Source organism: Xiphophorus couchianus, chromosome 5, assembly GCF_001444195.1.
Source record: "Xiphophorus couchianus chromosome 5, X_couchianus-1.0, whole genome shotgun sequence".
Lineage (NCBI taxonomy): Eukaryota > Metazoa > Chordata > Actinopteri > Cyprinodontiformes > Poeciliidae > Xiphophorus > Xiphophorus couchianus.
Window position 1 is genome coordinate 14,155,359 of NC_040232.1, and position 19,603 is coordinate 14,174,961.

The 19,603-nt window shown below is 38.9% G+C and overlaps 3 protein-coding genes across 3 annotated transcripts; all 3 read left to right on the top strand.

Annotated features, from left to right (window-relative positions):
• Nucleotides 1-901: 901 nt before the first annotated feature.
• On the top strand, nt 902-3,970 carry LOC114144119 (GTPase IMAP family member 4-like). The gene is made up of 2 exons (XM_028016622.1): nt 902-1,349; nt 1,422-3,970. Exons 1-2 carry the CDS (start codon nt 1,253-1,255, stop codon nt 2,996-2,998), a joined length of 1,674 nt encoding a protein of 557 aa, XP_027872423.1. The 5' UTR covers nt 902-1,252; the 3' UTR covers nt 2,999-3,970.
• Nucleotides 3,971-4,400: 430 nt separating this feature from the next.
• LOC114144041 (D(1) dopamine receptor-like) lies at nt 4,401-9,203 on the top strand. Its single transcript, XM_028016495.1, has one exon. It carries the CDS (start codon nt 4,520-4,522, stop codon nt 5,882-5,884), a length of 1,365 nt encoding a protein of 454 aa, XP_027872296.1. The 5' UTR covers nt 4,401-4,519; the 3' UTR covers nt 5,885-9,203.
• Nucleotides 9,204-16,643: 7,440 nt separating this feature from the next.
• LOC114144128 (intelectin-like) lies at nt 16,644-19,007 on the top strand. The gene is made up of 8 exons (XM_028016636.1): nt 16,644-16,791; nt 16,927-17,010; nt 17,092-17,244; nt 17,411-17,658; nt 18,119-18,277; nt 18,371-18,488; nt 18,576-18,679; nt 18,763-19,007. The coding sequence occupies exons 2-8, from the start codon at nt 16,929-16,931 to the stop codon at nt 18,904-18,906; spliced, it is 1,008 nt and encodes a 335-aa protein (XP_027872437.1). The 5' UTR covers nt 16,644-16,791; nt 16,927-16,928; the 3' UTR covers nt 18,907-19,007.
• The last annotated feature ends 596 nt before the right edge of the window (nt 19,008-19,603 follow it).

Consider the following 19,603-nt stretch of genomic DNA (forward strand, 5'->3'; position numbering starts at 1 on the left):
AACATGCATCTTCCTGCAATCAGTGAAGGTCTCTCCGTATGTCATGTCTTAAAAGATCAAATTCTCTCCTATAAGTCTGAGAATATATGAGAATACGAATTATTAAAGATCAAAACCAGAAAATTCTCTTATCTGGTTAATAAATGAATGACTTCTTCAACAACCGCCTGTCTAACCACCAAGTATCATAACAAAAAGTGTCAGTAATCACCATCTTATAAACTTTGTCTCCATCTAGTGGAGACAAATGTGGCTTTGGTAGCCATGTTTTTTAAACGTCTTATTGTCACAATGCTTCTACAAACGTTAGAATATTTTATTAACTTTTTCTGTGACAGACAAACACAAAGTAGCACAAAATAGTGCAGTGGAAAGAAAATTATAAATAGTATTCATTGTTACTTTACAAGTTAAAAAAGATTAAAAAATGAGGCGTTTGTGAATATTCAGACCACTTTTACTTTGATTTGGCCAAAAATTTACTCCTGAAGTCGTGTAATTGGTAAGTAGCACCACCTGGTTTCACTGCTTTCTTCTCATTTACAAAACTCTCATTGTGAAAAACATCTTCTTGTCAGCAGTCACTACCTAATATCATGAGTTGAAAGTCATGATCCAGGACTTTAATTAATCGCCTGAACCCCAATCCTGCACTTCCTGAGGTTGCTTTTTGTCCTTGTTTTTCTGCTTTTAGCCATTTAAATTATTATTTTTTAGTCCTTTAAAACATTTTATAATTAAAAATTGCTTGTTCTTTCTTTTGTCATTGCTATTTTGTGGTAGGAAGTTGCATTAACATTGTTTATGTTTTTAATATATACAATGGCCAGTTTAATTTATGTTCAGGATTTGCACAACAGTGGTATGTGTGCTGATTCTGGGTGTCTGATCCTCCTGTGCATTGATTTCACATGGCCAATCAGCTTACGTTTTTGATAAAGCAATCTATTGATCCCACCTGCTAGAATCAATAGGACTTTGATCACACTCAGCCCAACATACAAACACATACAAAAAACAAAGCATAACAAAACCAAACCCTGTATGTATTGACCAGACGTTTGCTGGACTGTGACTTCTTGCTGTTTTGTGAGTTCTCAGAAACTTGCTGTGTTGGGTGTTTTGGAGACAGACTATTGAGCCAGTTGTTCTCCAGACTGATTCCAAAAACGCTGCTGATGATGATGGGCATAGTTCACAGTGACTTTCACGTGACATAAGGTTAAGACACACCCACAGTGACGGCACCTAAATGGCTGCAGAGAATTTTTCTGTCCTCAGTTTGTGGATGAAAATGATCAGGAACAACATGACGTCTCTCACTAAGCAGTTTTCCATCAGCGCTGTTGGTAAGGTATATTTTTCTTTCTCCTTTTCTTAATCTGAAACTCTGTTGAACTCTGTTCCTTTTGTCTCACAAGGCAAGAAGTCAACTCCTACTTCCACAACTATCAGAATGGTTTTACTGGGGAGGACAGGAAGTGGCAAAAGCTCCACCGCTAACTCCATCCTTGGTCGGAAGGTCTTGGACTTAAAGCTCAGCAGTCCCTCGATTGGCCAGCGCTGCCACAGGGCCAGTGGAGAGTTTCGTGGGCGGCAGCTGCTGATTCTAGACACTCCTGGTGTGCTGGACACTCATCAGACCCAGCAGGAAGTCCAGCGGGAGCTGAGGAGGAGCGTCAGCCTCCTCTTCCCCGGACCTCATGCTTTCCTGATTGTTATTCAGATCGGAAGATTCACTCAGGAGGAGAAAAAGGAAGTGCGACACATCAAGGAGGCAATGGGCTCCCACGCTTTGAACTTCTCTGTGGTGGTTTTCACCCACGGAGACCGTCTGGAGGAGGGGATGTCGGTGAAGCATTATCTGATAGACCAGTCTAGTGACCTGGCTGAGCTGGTGGCTGCATGCGGGGGCAGGTACTGTGTCTTCAATAACCAGAATCTTAGCAACAAGGAGCAGGTCAGTGAGCTGATGATGTTGGTTGACAGCATGATGCTGAGTAATGAAGAGAGTTACTACAACAGCAGAATGCTTCAGAAAGCCGAAGAAGATCTGGCTTATCAGCTGGAAGAGGAGAGGAATTGGATCACTGAAAAGAATGAGCTGCAGAAACATAAGCAGGACAACACCCTGAAGGAGTGGTATGAGAAAGAGCTGGAGATGGTGCAACAGAAAACCAAGAATGAGTTGGAAGAGCTGAGGACAAAACTGGAGCTGGAGAAAGAGAAGGAGGAGAAGCAGGCGAAAGAACGAGAGAAGGCCCTCAGGGAGGAGATTGAGAAGAAGAAGTTGCAAGATATCGCAAGACTGACAGACATGGAGAAGAAGAGGAGGGAAGATATTCAGGAGAGGCTCGATCAAGTAACCAAAATGTTGGAGGAGCAAGTTGAGAGGGAGAAGAAGATGAGACGATCCATGGAGGAGAAGATCCAGAAGGACAGAGCAGAACATGAAAGGAAAGAGAGGGAGAGAGAGCTTCAGCACATCCAGATGGAGCAGGCACTCAGACAGCGAGAGGAGATGACGAGAGATGCCCTGGAGGGAGAGCTGGACAACCTCTGCCAGAGGCTGGAGGAGCTGACCCGGAAGGAGGAGGAGAGGAAGAGGCAGATGCAGGATCTTCTCAGACAGGAGCGGCAGGAAAGTCAGAGGGAACTGGACCTGCAGATGGAGCAGCTGAGGGTGGAGAAACGGCGAACCGAGGCCTTCAAACGGGAGCTGAAGTTCCTGAAGATCAAGATCGAGCAGCAGAAAGAGTGTGAAGAACGCTTGAAAAAACTCCTGGATGAGAACCTGCTGAAGGAGAGGGAAAAATGCAACAAGGAAATCTCCTCGCTGAAGAGGCTGTGTGGCCAAAAGTGTAGCGAGATGCTGGAGAAGTGTTCTGCACAAGGCCCTCGCAGAGCGTCCGGTCTGGTCGGATACGTGCAGGAGATGGGACTGCTGGGTCTGAACGCAGCACTGGAGAAGGTCGGAACTCCGTGTTGCATTCAATAACAGCTTACAACTATGCTAATGTAAAAGCTTGCATGTGCTGTTTGCTGTGATGGTAAAATGTACGGCCTGTGAAAAATCAGCTGCCAGACTTTTTGCAGATCAAGAAACTGATTAAGGAAAATGACTCAAATTCAGTCAAATTGGATGGGAGGTGTCTGTGATCATCAGTCTTTGTTGCTAAATATCCTCAAATTTGGTTCTTCACTTTGACTAGGCTCTTCTAACATGCTTACACTGTGATTTAAACCAATCCACTGTGATCTTGAACATGTTAAAATTGTCCCATATTTTTCTTTGCATACATTCTGACTAGCTTCTTTGTCTCTACAAGAGAAAAGAGTCCCCTCATCATGATGGTTCCACCACCATGTTTCACCATAGGGGCGGTGAGCCAAGTCTGATCTGCACTGTTCCACCACATGTAGTGAGTTTTGTTTAAGTTTAATTTTACTTTGCGGTATCAGAATAAAGGGGGCACAGTACAAATGCAGGCTCATTTTTTCTTGGTCTCCTACAAACGTTCTAATAAAATACATCAAAGTGTAAACGAGAAAAAAGATGAAGCACAAAAAACTTAAGGGATATGAATACTTTTCAAGACTCAGCTTACTTCCTGTATTTGACAGAACCATTTACCCAGAGTCAGGAAGATGACTACCCACGTGAGAGTAATTTCATTCCAACAAATGGATGTGATTCCTCTGTGCGTCCTAAATCAGCGCATGCACAAACTCTCAGAAATGATGGAGATAATCTGATTATGAACTCCCCACCCTTGGCTGTGTGCTGTACTCCCTGTGTCCATCATTTAAATCTGTACTCAAACCAAACCTTGTTGCTATTATTTAAAGAACACACATCTCCCCTGGGCTGATACTGTTTTTTATTTTTGTTTTTTTGTTTTTTTTACACAAACTGTAAGCATTACTGCCTGTTTATTCTAGGAACAATAAAATCAGCTTCAATCTGCAAGGCATCCCCAGATATGTTTTAATGTCTGAAAATGTGTTTGTGTTTAAGTATACTTGATTTGCTGATCCTGTGGGTGCAGGTTGGAAGAGTTATACTCAGACAGTGTCTAAAGTAATAAAACACATAGAGTGTATGGGTTTCCTCCAAATTTCTGATTTGCAGCGTATAACAGCCTGAACTATCCCAGGAATAAACTGTTGTGAAGTGTTTTTTATTCTTTGCCATCTTCTTCATAAATCAGCAGGAAAAGGAGAAGTTGTGAATTGAAAATGAGTGGGAAAATATGCATAGCAGTTATTTCTTTCATTGCTAAAATGGCTCACTGATTTCCTGTCTCATGTGACCACCTTCTCAGAGCCGTCTGGGCAGTCAGCTGGTTGTGCCTGGCTGTCCCCTGTAGATCTGCCGTGCGCTCACAACAGCAGCAGCAGCAGCACAGATTAGTCTGGACTCAGCATGCTGCGCCATTCCCACTGTAACTGCGTGCGGCTTTTAACCTATTAATATAGGTCTTGCAGTTTGCCATGCGGTCCTTTTTGGCTCTGGACAATGAATAACACCACCGGCTTGGCGCTGGTTGGAGCGGGCAGCCGGGAAGACCCGCCGGCGCACAGAGCTCTCACTGGATGCGTCCTGGTGCTGCTCATCATTTGGACGCTTGTGGGCAACATGACCGTGTGCGCGGCCGTGTATCGCTACCGCCACCTGCGCGCCAAGGTGACCAACATCTTCATCGTGTCCCTGGCTCTGTCGGATCTCCTGGTCGCGGTGCTGGTGATGCCGTGGAAAGCCGCGGCTGAAGTGGCCGGCTTCTGGCCGTTCGGCGGCTTCTGTAAGACATGGCTGGCCTGCGACATCATGTGCTCCACGGCCTCCATCCTCAACCTATGCGTGATCAGCGTGGACCGATACTGGGCAATCTCCAGCCCGTTTTGCTACGAGCGGAGCATGAACAAGAGGGTGGCCTTCGTGATGATCGGGGTGACGTGGACAGTGTCCGTTGTGATCTCCTTTGTTCCCGTGCAGCTAGACTGGCACCGGGCGGAAATCAGTGACCCCGGCGGGCGCGTGGTTCCACACCTGGAGAGCACCGAGGGGAGCTGTGACTCGAGTCTGAGCCGCACTTACGCAATCTCTTCCTCCCTTATCAGCTTCTACATCCCCGTTGTGATCATGATCGTCACCTACACCCGGATTTACCGGATTGCCCAGACGCAGATCCGGGTAATATCTTCCTTGGAGCGCGCGGCGGAGCACGCCCAGAGCTGCCGGTCGCACGTGCCCGAGCTGTTCCCGCACATGTGCACAGACATCGGTGCCAGCTCCTACCAGTCCCGCATCAGCATCCACCCTGATTCCCAGTGCCCCAATAAGTCACACCGGGAGCTCAGAGTCTCCATCAGGAAAGAGACCAAAGTGCTGAAGACTCTGAGCATCATAATGGGAGTTTTCGTTTGCTGCTGGCTGCCCTTCTTCATCCTGAACTGCGCTTTACCTTTCTGCCCCGGACCAGGGGCCCCTGGAGCCCACCGCGGCCCCTGCTGTGTCAGCGAGAAAACCTTCGATGTGTTCGTGTGGATCGGGTGGAGTAACTCCTCCCTAAACCCCATTATTTATGCGTTCAACGCGGACTTTAGAGATGCCTTCCTTCGCCTGTTGCGCTGCCGCGGAGGAGGCTTTCTGTCGGCGGTGAGTACAGCGGTGGAGACCATGCTGGCGAACAACGAGGCCGGGCAACAGAGGCGAGACAGCACCCTGAAGGCAAAGTTGAGCGTGTCCACGAACACGCGGGGGAGTCAGGACAGCGGAAACACCACGGTGGCCGTGTTTTATCACCGAGGGGCCACGATGGAACAAGGGACGGACACTGAGGAAAGATTTGACAAAGACCGATTGACACAAATACCCAGATAATTTTAAAATTTCCAGCCACGCTGATCTTCTTTTAGTCTGTTTTTAGTCGATATTAAATAATTTTGTCCATCAAACAAGTTCTTTAAGGAAAGGAAAATCACTTATTTTCACTTGATAGCCTAGAAGTATGGGGGACTAAAAGTGTTACAATTCAAATAGCCAAAAACAAGTAGTTGTAGTTTAATGGGTTTCCTTAACTAATTAAAACTGGAAACAAACACGTGAATAACTATTCTAACACTTTTATGCATTAGTTGTGATAATCATGCAAAAAATGCAGAATTGTTTTGTTTTCAATCTGTTTTTGACGCTTTTAGTTTAAGAAATATGGCGGCTAAACCAGTGCGGCAACACACTTTTACATTTTCTAACATTGTTCACTTTTATGAGAAAAAGAAACTAACCCTAGCCTAAATGTTTCCCATTAATCCATCAGCTCTTTGCTGATGACTCCTTCAGAAAAAAACTCAAGTGAAAATACACAGTGAAACTTAATGAGAGCCATCTATAAACTCAGTGAAATGCAAACCCAAGCAAAAATATGTCAATATAAAAAAGGAATAGTAGTTATACCAAAGCCCCTACGTTGGTATAACTTATTTTTGAGCTTGAACAAATTTAGTTTTATTCAAGGTAGTAAACATATTTTGACAGCATGCATTACATTGGTGACACAGAGGTCGGCCCTGGGGAAACCCTGTAAAAGAAAACCTTTATTGATGAAGAACGTTCGTCATAATCCACCCCCTCTTGATTCCACAGTCCCAGCTGCATGATCTGAATGCTCACATTGCCTGTGATCCGAGCGATATGACGTGAAAGGACGAAGTGACCTGTGGGTCGTGGCTTGTCGTATATAATGAAACAACAATGTGAGAAGAGGCTAACATCATTTGTTTTAGATTGACTTGCTGTGCAGGTTAAACCAATCAGATAGGTGGGCCACTATGGATATTCTAATGGTTTCTCTGAGCATTCAGACACAGTAACCATGAAGCAATTAAAGGAACAATGAATGAATAATGACATGTTATTTTAATAGATAATTACTTCAGATTATGAATAATGGATTTCACATTATTTTATTAGCCATTCAATACATAATACATTGAAGTTACTACAAATTATTTTATTCCCCAAATTGCATTAATTTTTGTTTTTATTTACCCTATAGCATAAATATTCACCTAATCAGTTAATCATTTATTACATCACCACACTTTTGACCATGATGTAATTTCATAAATAGGCCGAGGTATTTCTGTTCTGTGATCTTCATATTGGACTGGGGTTTTCAACAGCATTTATTTAAGTGACATTTGGTGGCCAAGCAGGACCAGATGCTCATACTGGATCATTGTCCTAAAGTTCATGCTCTTCTTGTCCCTGACTTTTTCCAGTATCACTGCTCAGAAACTGGAAATACCGTCCACTTAAATTTTTTGTTCAGCCATGAAGAGTAATGGTACAGAAAGAGAGAGATAATAAGCTTAACTCACACATAGACAGCCATTAAGGACTTGTTAAATTTCCACCAGTTTAATCCATCAGGTGTCACATTCATTTGATTAAATCTAAGAATAAAACTTTGAGGAAAAAACTTCAAGCTGCTTTGATTAGTTTGGAAATCTGACATCTTAAAGTTTATGTTTTAAAACTGCTGACATTTTTAATTCTGGACACAGTCACACTGTATATGGGATCTTCACATTTTCATATATTTTGGACTTTCATTTGTAGGTAATGTGTGCATTTTTTTTCTCCAGGCATTTTATGGACGAACAGTACAATGTATGAATTAGCAGTTTTCTAATCTACTTTATTATTTAAGCTCTTTCCCTTTAAGATGGGGGTTGGTAATTCTGGTCCTTTTGGGTCAATATTATTCATGTCTTCAGGTATTTGATTGCTTGAACGCACAAATGAAAAGAGCTTTTGTCAGCTCCTGCTGTAATGCCATGCGTAGAAACACTTCAGGTGTTTGATTCAGGTGGAGCAGGGGACACGTCTAAAACATAATGAGAACTGAAATCCCTCCAGTTCTTCCAGCAGGTCCTAAAACAATCTGATAATAGTGTGAATACTAATTTAAGGTTCCAGTTGATTTTGTCCACATCCTCTCTCATCACATTGATGTAGGTGGATTAGTGAGTGAAGTGATTATCTGGCTGTTTGATCCCCATCTCTTAAAACCCCACACTGTTCCTGACACAGTTCTGTGAAAAAGTATTGATATATCTTGAACATCAAATGTGGGACATTTAAAGGTTAAATGTATTTTGTTGTGACTTTATGTGAACAAGACATAGTGCTGTGTGCCAGTCTCAAGTCTTTTGCAGCCTTTAGCAGGTTTTCCTCCAGGATTGCACCAATCAACTCTGACCACTTCCCCTGTCTCTGCTCAGAGGACTTTATTAGTAGGAAAGAGTATTTTATTTAGTCCTAGCACAACGCACGCCACAGTGCTCAGACAGTTATTAAGACAAATATTTGAAATCTGTGTAAGTATTATGCCTGCAATTAACAATTATTTAGTACTCAATTATTTAGAATTATTGATTACTCAAAGTAATCAATAATTCTATTGATTGTTCTGACGGCCAGTTGATTAATATGATAAAAGAGATGGTCCATTCTGCAGATTTTTCATTTTACCACTTAAACCTTTTTATACAATAGTAGAAATATTCAAAATGCAAATAAACAAAAAACCCCAATAGTTTTTACAAAATAAGAAAATAAACATTTGATTGCCTAAAATACAACAACATAACATTTCTTTAGGAAATCTGAACTGAGGGATTTTAGCTAAAACATATTTACAGACAAAGGTGATTTCGCCTTAAATTCAAATGTACATATATTTGGTACAGTTTGGCATAATTACTGCTAGATAGCCGTAATTATGTAAATATCTAGTTTTTGTAAAGCAAATGGCCTCTTTTGAATCTGAATACTCCAGTTAACTTACTTGATTACTAAATTAGTTCAAAAATCTTTTCAGTAATCAGTTAAACAAGATAAATTGTTGAATTAATTGTTTCAGCCCCAGTAAACATCTGTCCACTTTATGGTCCTGCATTACTTTTTGTTGCTCTGTTGTGTAGCATTTCAATAAACTACAAATATGTTTGTTCACTAAATGCAAAAATGTTCAAGTTGTTTGAACATTTTTGAATTTGCAAGGCACAATATTCAGAGAGGAATATGTAAATTCCTGTGGAGTGTGATGTGTGTTGTAAAAGTTGCTGAATATATGATTAAATAAGTGAGAAAACATTGTAAAGTGCTTTCAAAATAAAATAAGGTTGAAAGAGAAGCATAGACCACTGACTATAATGATTAAGCAACAAAGTTTGTAAGAATTTGGAAAGATATTGATTTAAAAATTAGTTATGTATTGCAGGTCCGTGCAAGTTCAGTTATTTGGATGTGCTTGAATGTTATTGTTAATTTGAGTTTTTAACTATAAAACACTTTTATGCTCAGGCCTCAGAGATGACTGTGGCTCAGTGGGTGGAGTAGTTGTTTTGAAATTGAACAAATGTGTGTTTAAGTCCATGCTTATTACTGGTACCAGGGCAACTCAACCTCTACTGAGCCTCATATTGGTGCATGAATGTTTGTGAGTGGGAATGACTGAACAACAGTTTTGAGCGATCAGTATGACCAGAAAAGCTCTAAAAAAATTCAGTCCATTTAGCTTTCCCAGCAGAACGTTGAAACCTTTTGATGCCATCTACTCATGAGCTTTTTAGTAGCTTGTGTTCACCGGTGAATTAAAGCTTACCTTTGCATTCCCGTCCCACTCATGCAGCAAGACACATTACAGGTCATTTCTGTTTCTGAATCTGTAGAAATGGGATTATATAAGTGACTCACATGGGCACCCATCTGTTGAGCCGTTTGGTAGCTGCACTGTGCACTCTGTGTACCCTCCTCCTATACCCTGAGAGAAACCAGCATGAATAATTTGTACCTTAAGGTTGTTCCTGTGGAAGCTTTCCTGACCAGTGAGAACATAGAAGCTTTTACGCTGACAACACTCAAAAACACAAGAAGTGATGCCACTTCTGCTAGAAAGTGGAGCGAAGGAGCGCAGCTCTCTCAGGCTGCCCACAGATCAACTCTCTACTAATTAACAAAGGTTCATTTTTCTTTGTTAGGGCTCTTTGTTCTGGTAAAATATGAAAGATGATTCTATAGTTGAAATAGGACAGAAATATTAACAGATACTTTAAAAATTAATGTTTCGTGATTTTCTGGTATTTCTACTTAAATATTATGTTACTATGAGAACAGACAAAAAAAATATCACTTTATCTTTTACTAAACGCTTTTGTTTCAACTCAAAATAGACAAAAATAAGTTATTAAACTCATACATTTACCACACAATCTAAAGAATAAAAGTTATTTTTACAAAATCTACTTTATGGCTTTCCTGAAGGCCTCCAGATCGTAGGGACGTTACCCAAACATGACAAGATTTTATCTGCAAATGCAGTCAAAAAAGTGCATTTATTGACCAAGCAAATAGACTTGTGTCTGCTTACTCATTGAGAAACAGCAATTCCTCTGACTTTTCAAAACAAAGTTCACAGAGATTGATTTTTACAGGTTTTATTGTTCAGAGGGTAGATTCTAAATTTCTCTTGGACATTATTTAGTGCTATGATCCTTCCAAATAAAATTTTACTATTTCATGATTGAAATCATAAAAGTTGGTTTAAAATTGCCTTTGGCTTAAATGCGTGTTGATGTGTTTTGGGTCACGGTTGGACAGGTTTTAATTTTCTGAAACGTGTTCAAGGTTTTCCCCAGAAAACTTGATAAACTCAATGCACGTATTGCTAGGGCAGTCATCCAGCTGCCTGTCATGTTTTTGAGGTAAAACATGTTCACAGTTGACAGAAAATTTGAAAATGTCACTTGATAGTTATGTCTTATTTGAAGACGGAAAGATTAATGCCTAAACATCAAATATAAAGTCTTCAAAAAGGGCAATTATTTAAAAAAAAACTGAAATAAATTAACAATGCTAAGCCTGGTGGCTCGCCAGGCTCATAATACACTGAGGGAAACCCTGGTGTTAGTATTGAGAAGGCAATGACTAAACAAAACAAGGGAAATGATGGTACCATGTGGCAACCACCATCACAATTTCATTAGGATTTCTGTTTAACTTTCCTATTTCAACTGTTGCAGCAGCAATTAGATGGGAGATCTGAAGTCCATTTTTTATAAAGAGAGTTATTTCTGCCAGGCACTGGGGATTATGATTTTTTGTTCTGAGTAATAGAGGAGTGAGAAAAAACTGTGCACTAATGTTGAGCACATCTATTCACGTGGCTTTCACTGTGTAATGGGCCTGTAACCTACATCCTTCAGCTGCAGGCATGGATGGTGTGTAAGAATGGTCACCATATCAAAGAGGATTAGTTTTTAAAAAAGGGTCAAATGCAATTTAAAAGTGTGCAGATGTTGCATGTAGGTTACCTAGAGGCAACATCCTTACAGAAAGGAAGCATCTATTATAAAAGTAGTACTGTGCAAATAAAAATAGAAAAAATGATGAGGAATGGCTTAAAACAAAAACATATTTCTATTGTTACAACTAGTAAAAGACAGCACTTATGTCATTTCACTTCTTCGTAAAGAAATCTTACTAAGCCTGTCTTAAGAAGCTCCTGTAAGTTGTCATGTAGGTGATCTGAGATTTATTAAAGCTCTCATGTGTTTCAGACACAGCACAGAGAGAAAATGGTAAACTCATTTGTCTATTTAAATTAATAAATATTTAGTCCATTTATTCCAGCCATACAGACAAATTCAAAGTCAATTACATTACAATTTCTATTGATTGCATGATGTTGACTTTGCACCAGTCCCTCATTCTGAGCATGATACAAGTAGCATCAGTGAAGTTATCATGACCTCATTGTGACTATATAATAATAAATAATATTATAAATAATAATAAATAATATAATAATATATAATAATATAATAACCTCTGTTAAGGTTTGTGATTCTCTAAATAAAGGATACAGTCAAAAATACTTTCATAGGATTTTTTTCTATCTACAGAGAGCTGGAAAAAAATATAAAAGGATCAGGAGGAGCTTACAACACTTTTGGTTTTAAGATTAGGGTTTCTACATGGTCCAGCTGGGTGCCGCTGGCTGTCGGCTCTCATTTCTACTACTGCCTGAGGAAGCTGAATTATTAGTGCGAGGCATCAGAAAGCCTGCCATCCCACTCTAACAGTGTCCTTCTACCTTACTAAAAATAGCCGACACAGGAACACACTCGGAGGGAAAGAGCAGAGTTTGTGAACCAGTACATTCAAGTGAGAAGTGGCAGCGGCTGTCAGACTTTCATTCACGCAAGTTGAACAAAACAGTTCTGGCTGATAAAGAAGTACCAGAATTATGAGCAAAAACACTTCAGAAAAACTGTATGGCATAAGATTAATGAAACAATACAGAACACACAACATGAATAAATGTGTAAACCCAAAATTTGCCATCACAATCACTGATGCTGGCATTTAGACAATAATATTCTCTCAGTTAGAGAAAACTAATTCCTGCTTCTTGATTAATGACCAATGGCAGGTCTGTCATCTGAACAGGTGGCCTAATGATGTCTATTTTTTCCACTGAGACATGTCACACCAAATATTTTGGCTCTGACTGTTTTTGATGCCAAATCCACTTTACAGAAGTTTACATCAACTTGACATGGTCATAAAAGTTATTATTATTGGGCTTTTAATAAACTATTTTTTTAAAAAAAGCAAATAATTATTGATGGAATCATCATATGACAAACTAACACTTAATACTAGAAGGCTTGTATTATGTTTCTGAAATGATCCTGAGCTCAAACCTACCATTAGAATAAGTGGACCGTTCGTAAAAGCCAGACTTGATACCAGAAAACCAACAAATTTAAATGAACTCTACAATTTCTGGTGAATAGACTTTAGAAATATTCAGCCAGAATTATGCCGAAGAAAATAATAAAGTTTTTAAGGGTTATTAACCACATATTGTAAAGGTTGTACGTATATATCTGTATGATTTAAAAAACTGATTGCAGTTGTTTGTGATATAATCCTTTATATTTGGAGGAAGGCATTATGAAAAGCTCCAAACTATTATGGTTTTCTTACAGTATGGTCATAAGACTATGATCATATTGGGTTTATATTCACTGACCGGTAAAAAACCCACAATGGACAGTGACACAGCAGGGAAAATTAATACTGATATTATTTTACTCATCACATTACTCAGTCAACCTGTGTATTCTGTCACCAAAAAGCTTTGCTAACAGACCAGGACACTTTATCTAAAATGATCAGTGATGAAGGCGCTTGGGTTCAGGTCAGCAGGGTGCCAGTACTGCTGTGCAGATGCGTGCATATGGCCGCCGGTCCCACAGAAACAGCTCTGGAACAGCAGGGTGTCCTACTTCTACACTTCTGCTTACTTCAAAGACAAGTCACAAGAAGGCCTGGGTGGTGAGTTCCTGACTTGTACTTATTGAGGGATTATACAGAAAGCTTGCAGACAAGTGAGGACCACACCACAAGTTGTAACGAGGGATTAGGGAAGCAATGTCACTCTTAGCCATTTGGATGCAAGAAACACAAGCTGATGATTATTTCATCTGACTTGAGGACAAACTGGTCTTTTCTGTAGTTTTCTTTTATTTTTTTTATTTTACATTTTCTGATTTAGCAGCTGGTTTTAGTTATTTTTCATCTTTTCATTTTATTTTATTTATTTATTTTTACCATCATGGTTAACTTAGTCTACATTTTGATAATTCTGCATCTTTTTATCGCTGTTCTGAGTGTGTGGTAATTTTGTGTCTTGTCTTTGTTTGCCATATATTAGTTATTTATTTTAAATATTCTCATATCTTCAGTGATTTCTTTTAAACTAGTTAAGCTGACATTCTTTTGAGGCTGTTTCTGTCTCATTTTTGTCTTTTTTGTTGTTTATTTAACAACATTATTTGGCTAACTTTGAAGATGTGAATTTTTGGCAATTGCTCCACTAATAAGAATAATAATCTTATGCAATACTCAGAAAGTTTTTTAAAAAAATACACAAAGAAAAACTTGTTTCAAATACATTTTTAGAGCATTTAGGAGTTCTGCTCCTAAAATACCTTCATACATGCATATGTTTCACTTACAAATTTAATTTGTGTGTCTTATACCTCCTGGTGTTTGTTGACCTCTGCTGGTGGCTCAAAACTTCCCCTGATCTGATGAACATGAACACAGCTTGAAAGACTTAACATTTTTATGTGCTTTTTATTGAATTAAAGCCAGGAATGGATGCCTTTCTAAAACCATCTCTGCATCCAGAACACAAGTTTATAAATGATGATTCTTGGAAAAGTGAATGTTCCAGAAACAAGGTATGATTTTGATTTTATGGTTAGTTACGCCATCTAAAACAATCACATTGTTATGAACATTGGAAAATTGAAATGTCAGGTTTTATGAAGTGTTAAGAAAAATGCATACTTCTATTTTATAAATAAGTTAATGCACCTGCTCCCCAGAATTGTTTTCAGAGTGGATATTTTGTAAAACCACCTTTTAATGAGATTACATTTGCAAGTATTTTTTGGAGTTTGCCTCTACTAGTTATGAAGAGCAACTGATGCATTTTCTCCATACCTCCCCAGCTATGGAAACTTTTGATTGCTGCTGTAAGTAATGCTCTTCTTAGCCAGCCTGTGAGGAAAACCATGTCTTGGCGTTCTTGCAGCTCTGCCATGGACTTTACTTTTACTGCATAATGGATTGAACAGTGTTTAGAGATCAGCAAAGCTTGTCATTGTCATGTTTGGGGTTAGTTTTTGGACCCATTTCAAGAAACCTCTCAGAGACCAAATTAAGGTTTTGACATTTATTAAGTAAATAATGGAGGTGCGACTTGGACAAGGTCAGTTCATCTGAGGGAAAATGGAGGTGATGTTCTGAGAATGAGTGGAGCTGGTTTACCACGTTAGGAAGAGGGGGCACAGAAAGGGGGGGTCCCATTAGATTTGTGTTAAGTGTAATTGATGGTACCATCAGGGATCAGCGCTCAGATTTTTATGACATTGCATTGTGGATTGCTCTTGGGCGTTAGAGCAAACAGCTGCCTCAGGCACACCCACTCACTGGAAGCAGAGGTCACACACACTTCAAACCATGAAACTAAGATTGCTTTATATGGTGAGATTATAAATTATAATTTATAATCTAATAAACATCCCCACAACTTTATCAGTGACATATTTTTTTGTTCCTTGACCTTTATGGTGGTGTTTATTAACTTATGTTCTCTAACAGACACCAGACGTTCATAGGACAGCTGCGTCGTATTGCCACTGAAAGGTTTGGCACTTTAAGTAGGTGAATTCTAAAGGAAGTTGGTGGCATTCAGTTTGTTTCAAGAATATGAGAGAAAAGGGGGCTAAATATCATATTTTGATGTCTCTGTTAAATTAAAATCCAATTATCACTTCATTTTCTTTCCCATTCACCTTTAGGTACAACTTGTGGTCTAGAGTTTGTACTTATTATGGGATGGTAATAAGGGGAGTGGGGAAACATTATCCACATTGTTGCAGCATATCACATTCTGCAGACATTATGCATGCATGGACCTGTTAATTGTTATATCGGCCATGTCCCAGAGACAATAGAGGCATGGCATTATGTATATCTATGCATACAACACAAGTATTGTATATGCAGCCACCACTACACAACCACAGTTCCCTGACACATGACCAATTTACTCACAGAACATTTGTAATACATCTATAATCTGATAATTCTGGATTAGAAGTGCTCAGAGTCAATCTTCTGCCACAATACTTTTCAATATTTTGATATGAGCAGAGCTAAAAAAATTTTTTTTGTATATCCGTTGGGCCATGTATAGCTGCTTCCATAGCTATACATGGCTATGGAATTGTATGACTTGTCATACAATTCATATACCAATTTTTCAATTGCAAAACAATTTACCTTAGGGATTTTGTAATTTAACACTACAGTCCTCTTTGCTGTAAGAAGTGCAAGATTGGCTAATTTATAATCATTTTATATTTGAAATTCAGCAGCTCTATTGCTTAACAAACATACAGCTGGACAAACAATAAAATTTATACTAAGCATAATAGAAGCAGCTTTAACAATTTGATTTCAGAAAAGTTTCATATCTGAACAATACCACAACATTTGGAGTAATGTCCCTTTTGCCCACATCCATTCCAGCAAAGCTCTGAGGAGCTAGAGCCAATTTGTTTGAGGTTGGGTGGAGTTACATATGCATGGTGGAGAATCTAACAGATTTAGATTTTTTTGTTATGTTTCTCCATATTGGTTTCTAGTCTATGGGATTTTGATATACTAGGTCATGTTTCTAATGGGATTGAAGTTTACTGTTTGGGTTTTTTTCCCCTAAATTTTATATTGACCTCTAAAAGATCATATGTCAAGATGGGGATACAGTTTAGCATGTTCCAACACTATAAGCCACTGGTAACACGATCATTCAGTAGTAGACAGTGATATTAATGTATGATAAGCAGTAGAAACACTGTATCTTGAAACTAGTTAGACACTGGGTCAAAGCAAGATAAGACCTCTGACAGAATTAGGACACTGTTGTCTCCAGGAAGTCAGAGGAATTAATAAGGTCATTGCCAAAAGCTCATTACTCAAAGTACAAAGATTAGCTTACACACATATATATACAGTCATATATGTGTGACCATTAATCAGCTATATATGGTTACCAGTGTATAGCTGAGAGGTACGACTGACAACAATCTGAGGAATACGTTTCATTTGTTTTCTAGCTAACGTGCATAAGGAAACAGGTATGAATCTTTATTTTTTTTTAACTCTATGTAAGACTTGTCCTCTTGGAGGAAAAGTTCTGCATTGTTTTCATTTTAATGGTTAAAATTAAATGGTGGTTTTTTTCACAAACTTTAAATCGTTCTATTTTGCAGACATGCTTAGCCGTACTCTCTTATTTTTGGGGATTTTTCTGATCTTGGAGAATGGATCGCCTATAGATGTCTTTCCACAAGAAGGTAAAGTGTAGCTCATGAGAATAAACATTTCCTCAAACATTTATTTCCTTTACATCTTTTAAAATCTGACCTTATTTTCAGTACCTGAAGCAACTGACCTCCCTGGAGGTATCATGGAAGACACAGAGAACCTCACCAGGACAAACTTTGAACAGCTGCATAGAATGAGCGACAGATTCAAATACATTGCACGGAGCTGTAAAGAAATTCTGGATAATCACAGTGAACGAGAAGGTAGGAATGCTTGGCCTGTTGAGGTATATTGCTGTTCAAGCCTAAACATTTTTGAATTTATTTAATTTAAAATGTAATAACTTCCAGAGCATGTTTAGAATAAACAGCCAGCAATAAGAAAATCAAATTATGAGTTACTGGATCTAATTTGATGTCATGTTTCCAGATGGGATATACTACCTGACCACAGCTAATGGGATGAAATATCAGACTTTCTGCGACATGAACACTGCTGGAGGTGGCTGGACTCTGGTGGCCAGTGTCCATGAAAACAGCATTTATGGAAGATGCACTGTGGGTGATCGCTGGTCCAGTCAGCAGGGTAACAATCCAAATCTACCTGATGGAGATGGAAACTGGTCCAACAGAAACACTTTTGGTTTAGTAGAAAGTGCCACATCTGATGATTACAAAGTACGCAGGTTATTCTTGAGGAAGAACAGTACTTCAGAAAGCAGACTGAATATTCTCAACATTATATTTCCAGTCAGCGCTGTTGTTTGTGTAAGAATGTAGCAATAAGTAGGATTTTCTTTGAGCTGATATGTGACTTGGACTCCTCCGCACTGATTGGAAACCCATAACCATTAAACTGGTTTTGAAAGCACTGACTGGAGTTGATTTAGTCAGAATTTATAGTGCTGTGCTCTATAGTCATATTTAAATGATGAAATTATATGTATTTTATTGGTGTTTTATGCAGTTTTTATTAGTTATTAGAGTAAAGGAGGATCAACACATGCCACACCTTTTAGAGTCTTATTTGAAAAAATATAGTCCTTAATTGTTGCTTGACAATTATACAGTATTTTTTCTTTGTGCATCTCATAAAATCCTCCTATGCCATAATGACAGATGCAGTTTGTGGTTCCAGAATCCAGGTTACTACGACATTGCTGCTGAAGATGTGTCTGTGTGGCACGTTCCCAACAACTTCCCGATGGAGCACTGGAACCTGGCAGCCATTCTCCGCTACCACACTGAAAACAGATTCCTTCGTCTTTATGGGGGAAACCTCTTCAACCTGTTCAAGGTAAGGCACAATAGCTGAAACTGAAATTGTTTCTGATGTTCACAAACCTACTAGTCTACATGAATTACTGACAAAGTTATCACATTCTTGCAGCAATTTCCAGTAAGGTACAACGTTGGCTCATGCTCCAACAGAGGACCAGCGATTCCCATTGTGTATGACCATGGAAACATGGAGTCCACCAGAAATTTATATGGACCAAGTTCAAGAAGTAAACAGAACAAAAAAACTTGTTTGATTCCATGTAACTGAACACTTAAACTTTAAATTGTGTTTTCATTTCTGTTTCACAAAAAAGAGGAGTTTGATCCAGGCTTCATCACATTCAGAGCTATAAACAATGAACTAGGAGCCATGGCTATCTGCTCTGGGGTCAAACCCAGAGGGTGCAACTCCGAACATGTGAGTCTCAACTGCTTTCTGTCCGAGTCTGCTGCTGTTCAGATGATGAACAATGTAACAATCCTGTGTTTTTGTATGTCCAGTACTGCATAGGAGGAGGAGGATATTTCCACCCAGACCAATGTGGAGATTTTCCATCTTTTGACTGGGACAGGCTGGGAAGAGATCAAGGCTGGAGTGCCTCCAAGGAGATGACTGAGTCTGCAGTCCTTCTGTTTTACCGCTGAGGAGCTGTATTTAAACAGCTCACCAGTAGATGGCACTACACTACAGTGTATTATAAATATATAGCTGGAAGTTTGGACCGATTTTAAACAGGTAGCAGTGAGAAAATTAAAGAGAAAACAAAGTATTAGAGACTTAATTAAGCATATGCATAAAGCTTAAAGATTCATTGGAAGAGATGAAAAGCACCTTCAAACTACGTATTGTAGAAAAACTTGCTATATTTTCAATAGAAAATGTTACTTTGTGTTTTTTCAGATGTGAGTGTATTTAAACAGATTTTTGATGAGGCTTGAGCAGCACAACAATTTTTGTGCTACAATACAATAAAAAGAGAAACCTTTTTGTAAATAAACATACAAATGTAAAGAAAGTCAAACAGGATTAAAAAAACAAAAACAATGGCTGGATTTTTTTTTTTTTTTTACAAAGCTTCTGTGTCAGGTTATGTTACTGCAACAAATGGCTGAATAAATTGAAGTTTGCCTCTTGTTTTCTTTACACATCTTTACTAGTGATATTCTGGGTGATTGCTGCCAAGTGTCTAATGTTACATTACAAATAATGTAAGTCAAAAACTCTACCTGAGGTGGAAAACTTACTTCCCATCATCCTGAACATGCAAACTCTTGTACATATCTTAGTGGCATTATTATGGTGTGAGAGTCAAAGTATATTCAAGTATTAAAATGTCAAATA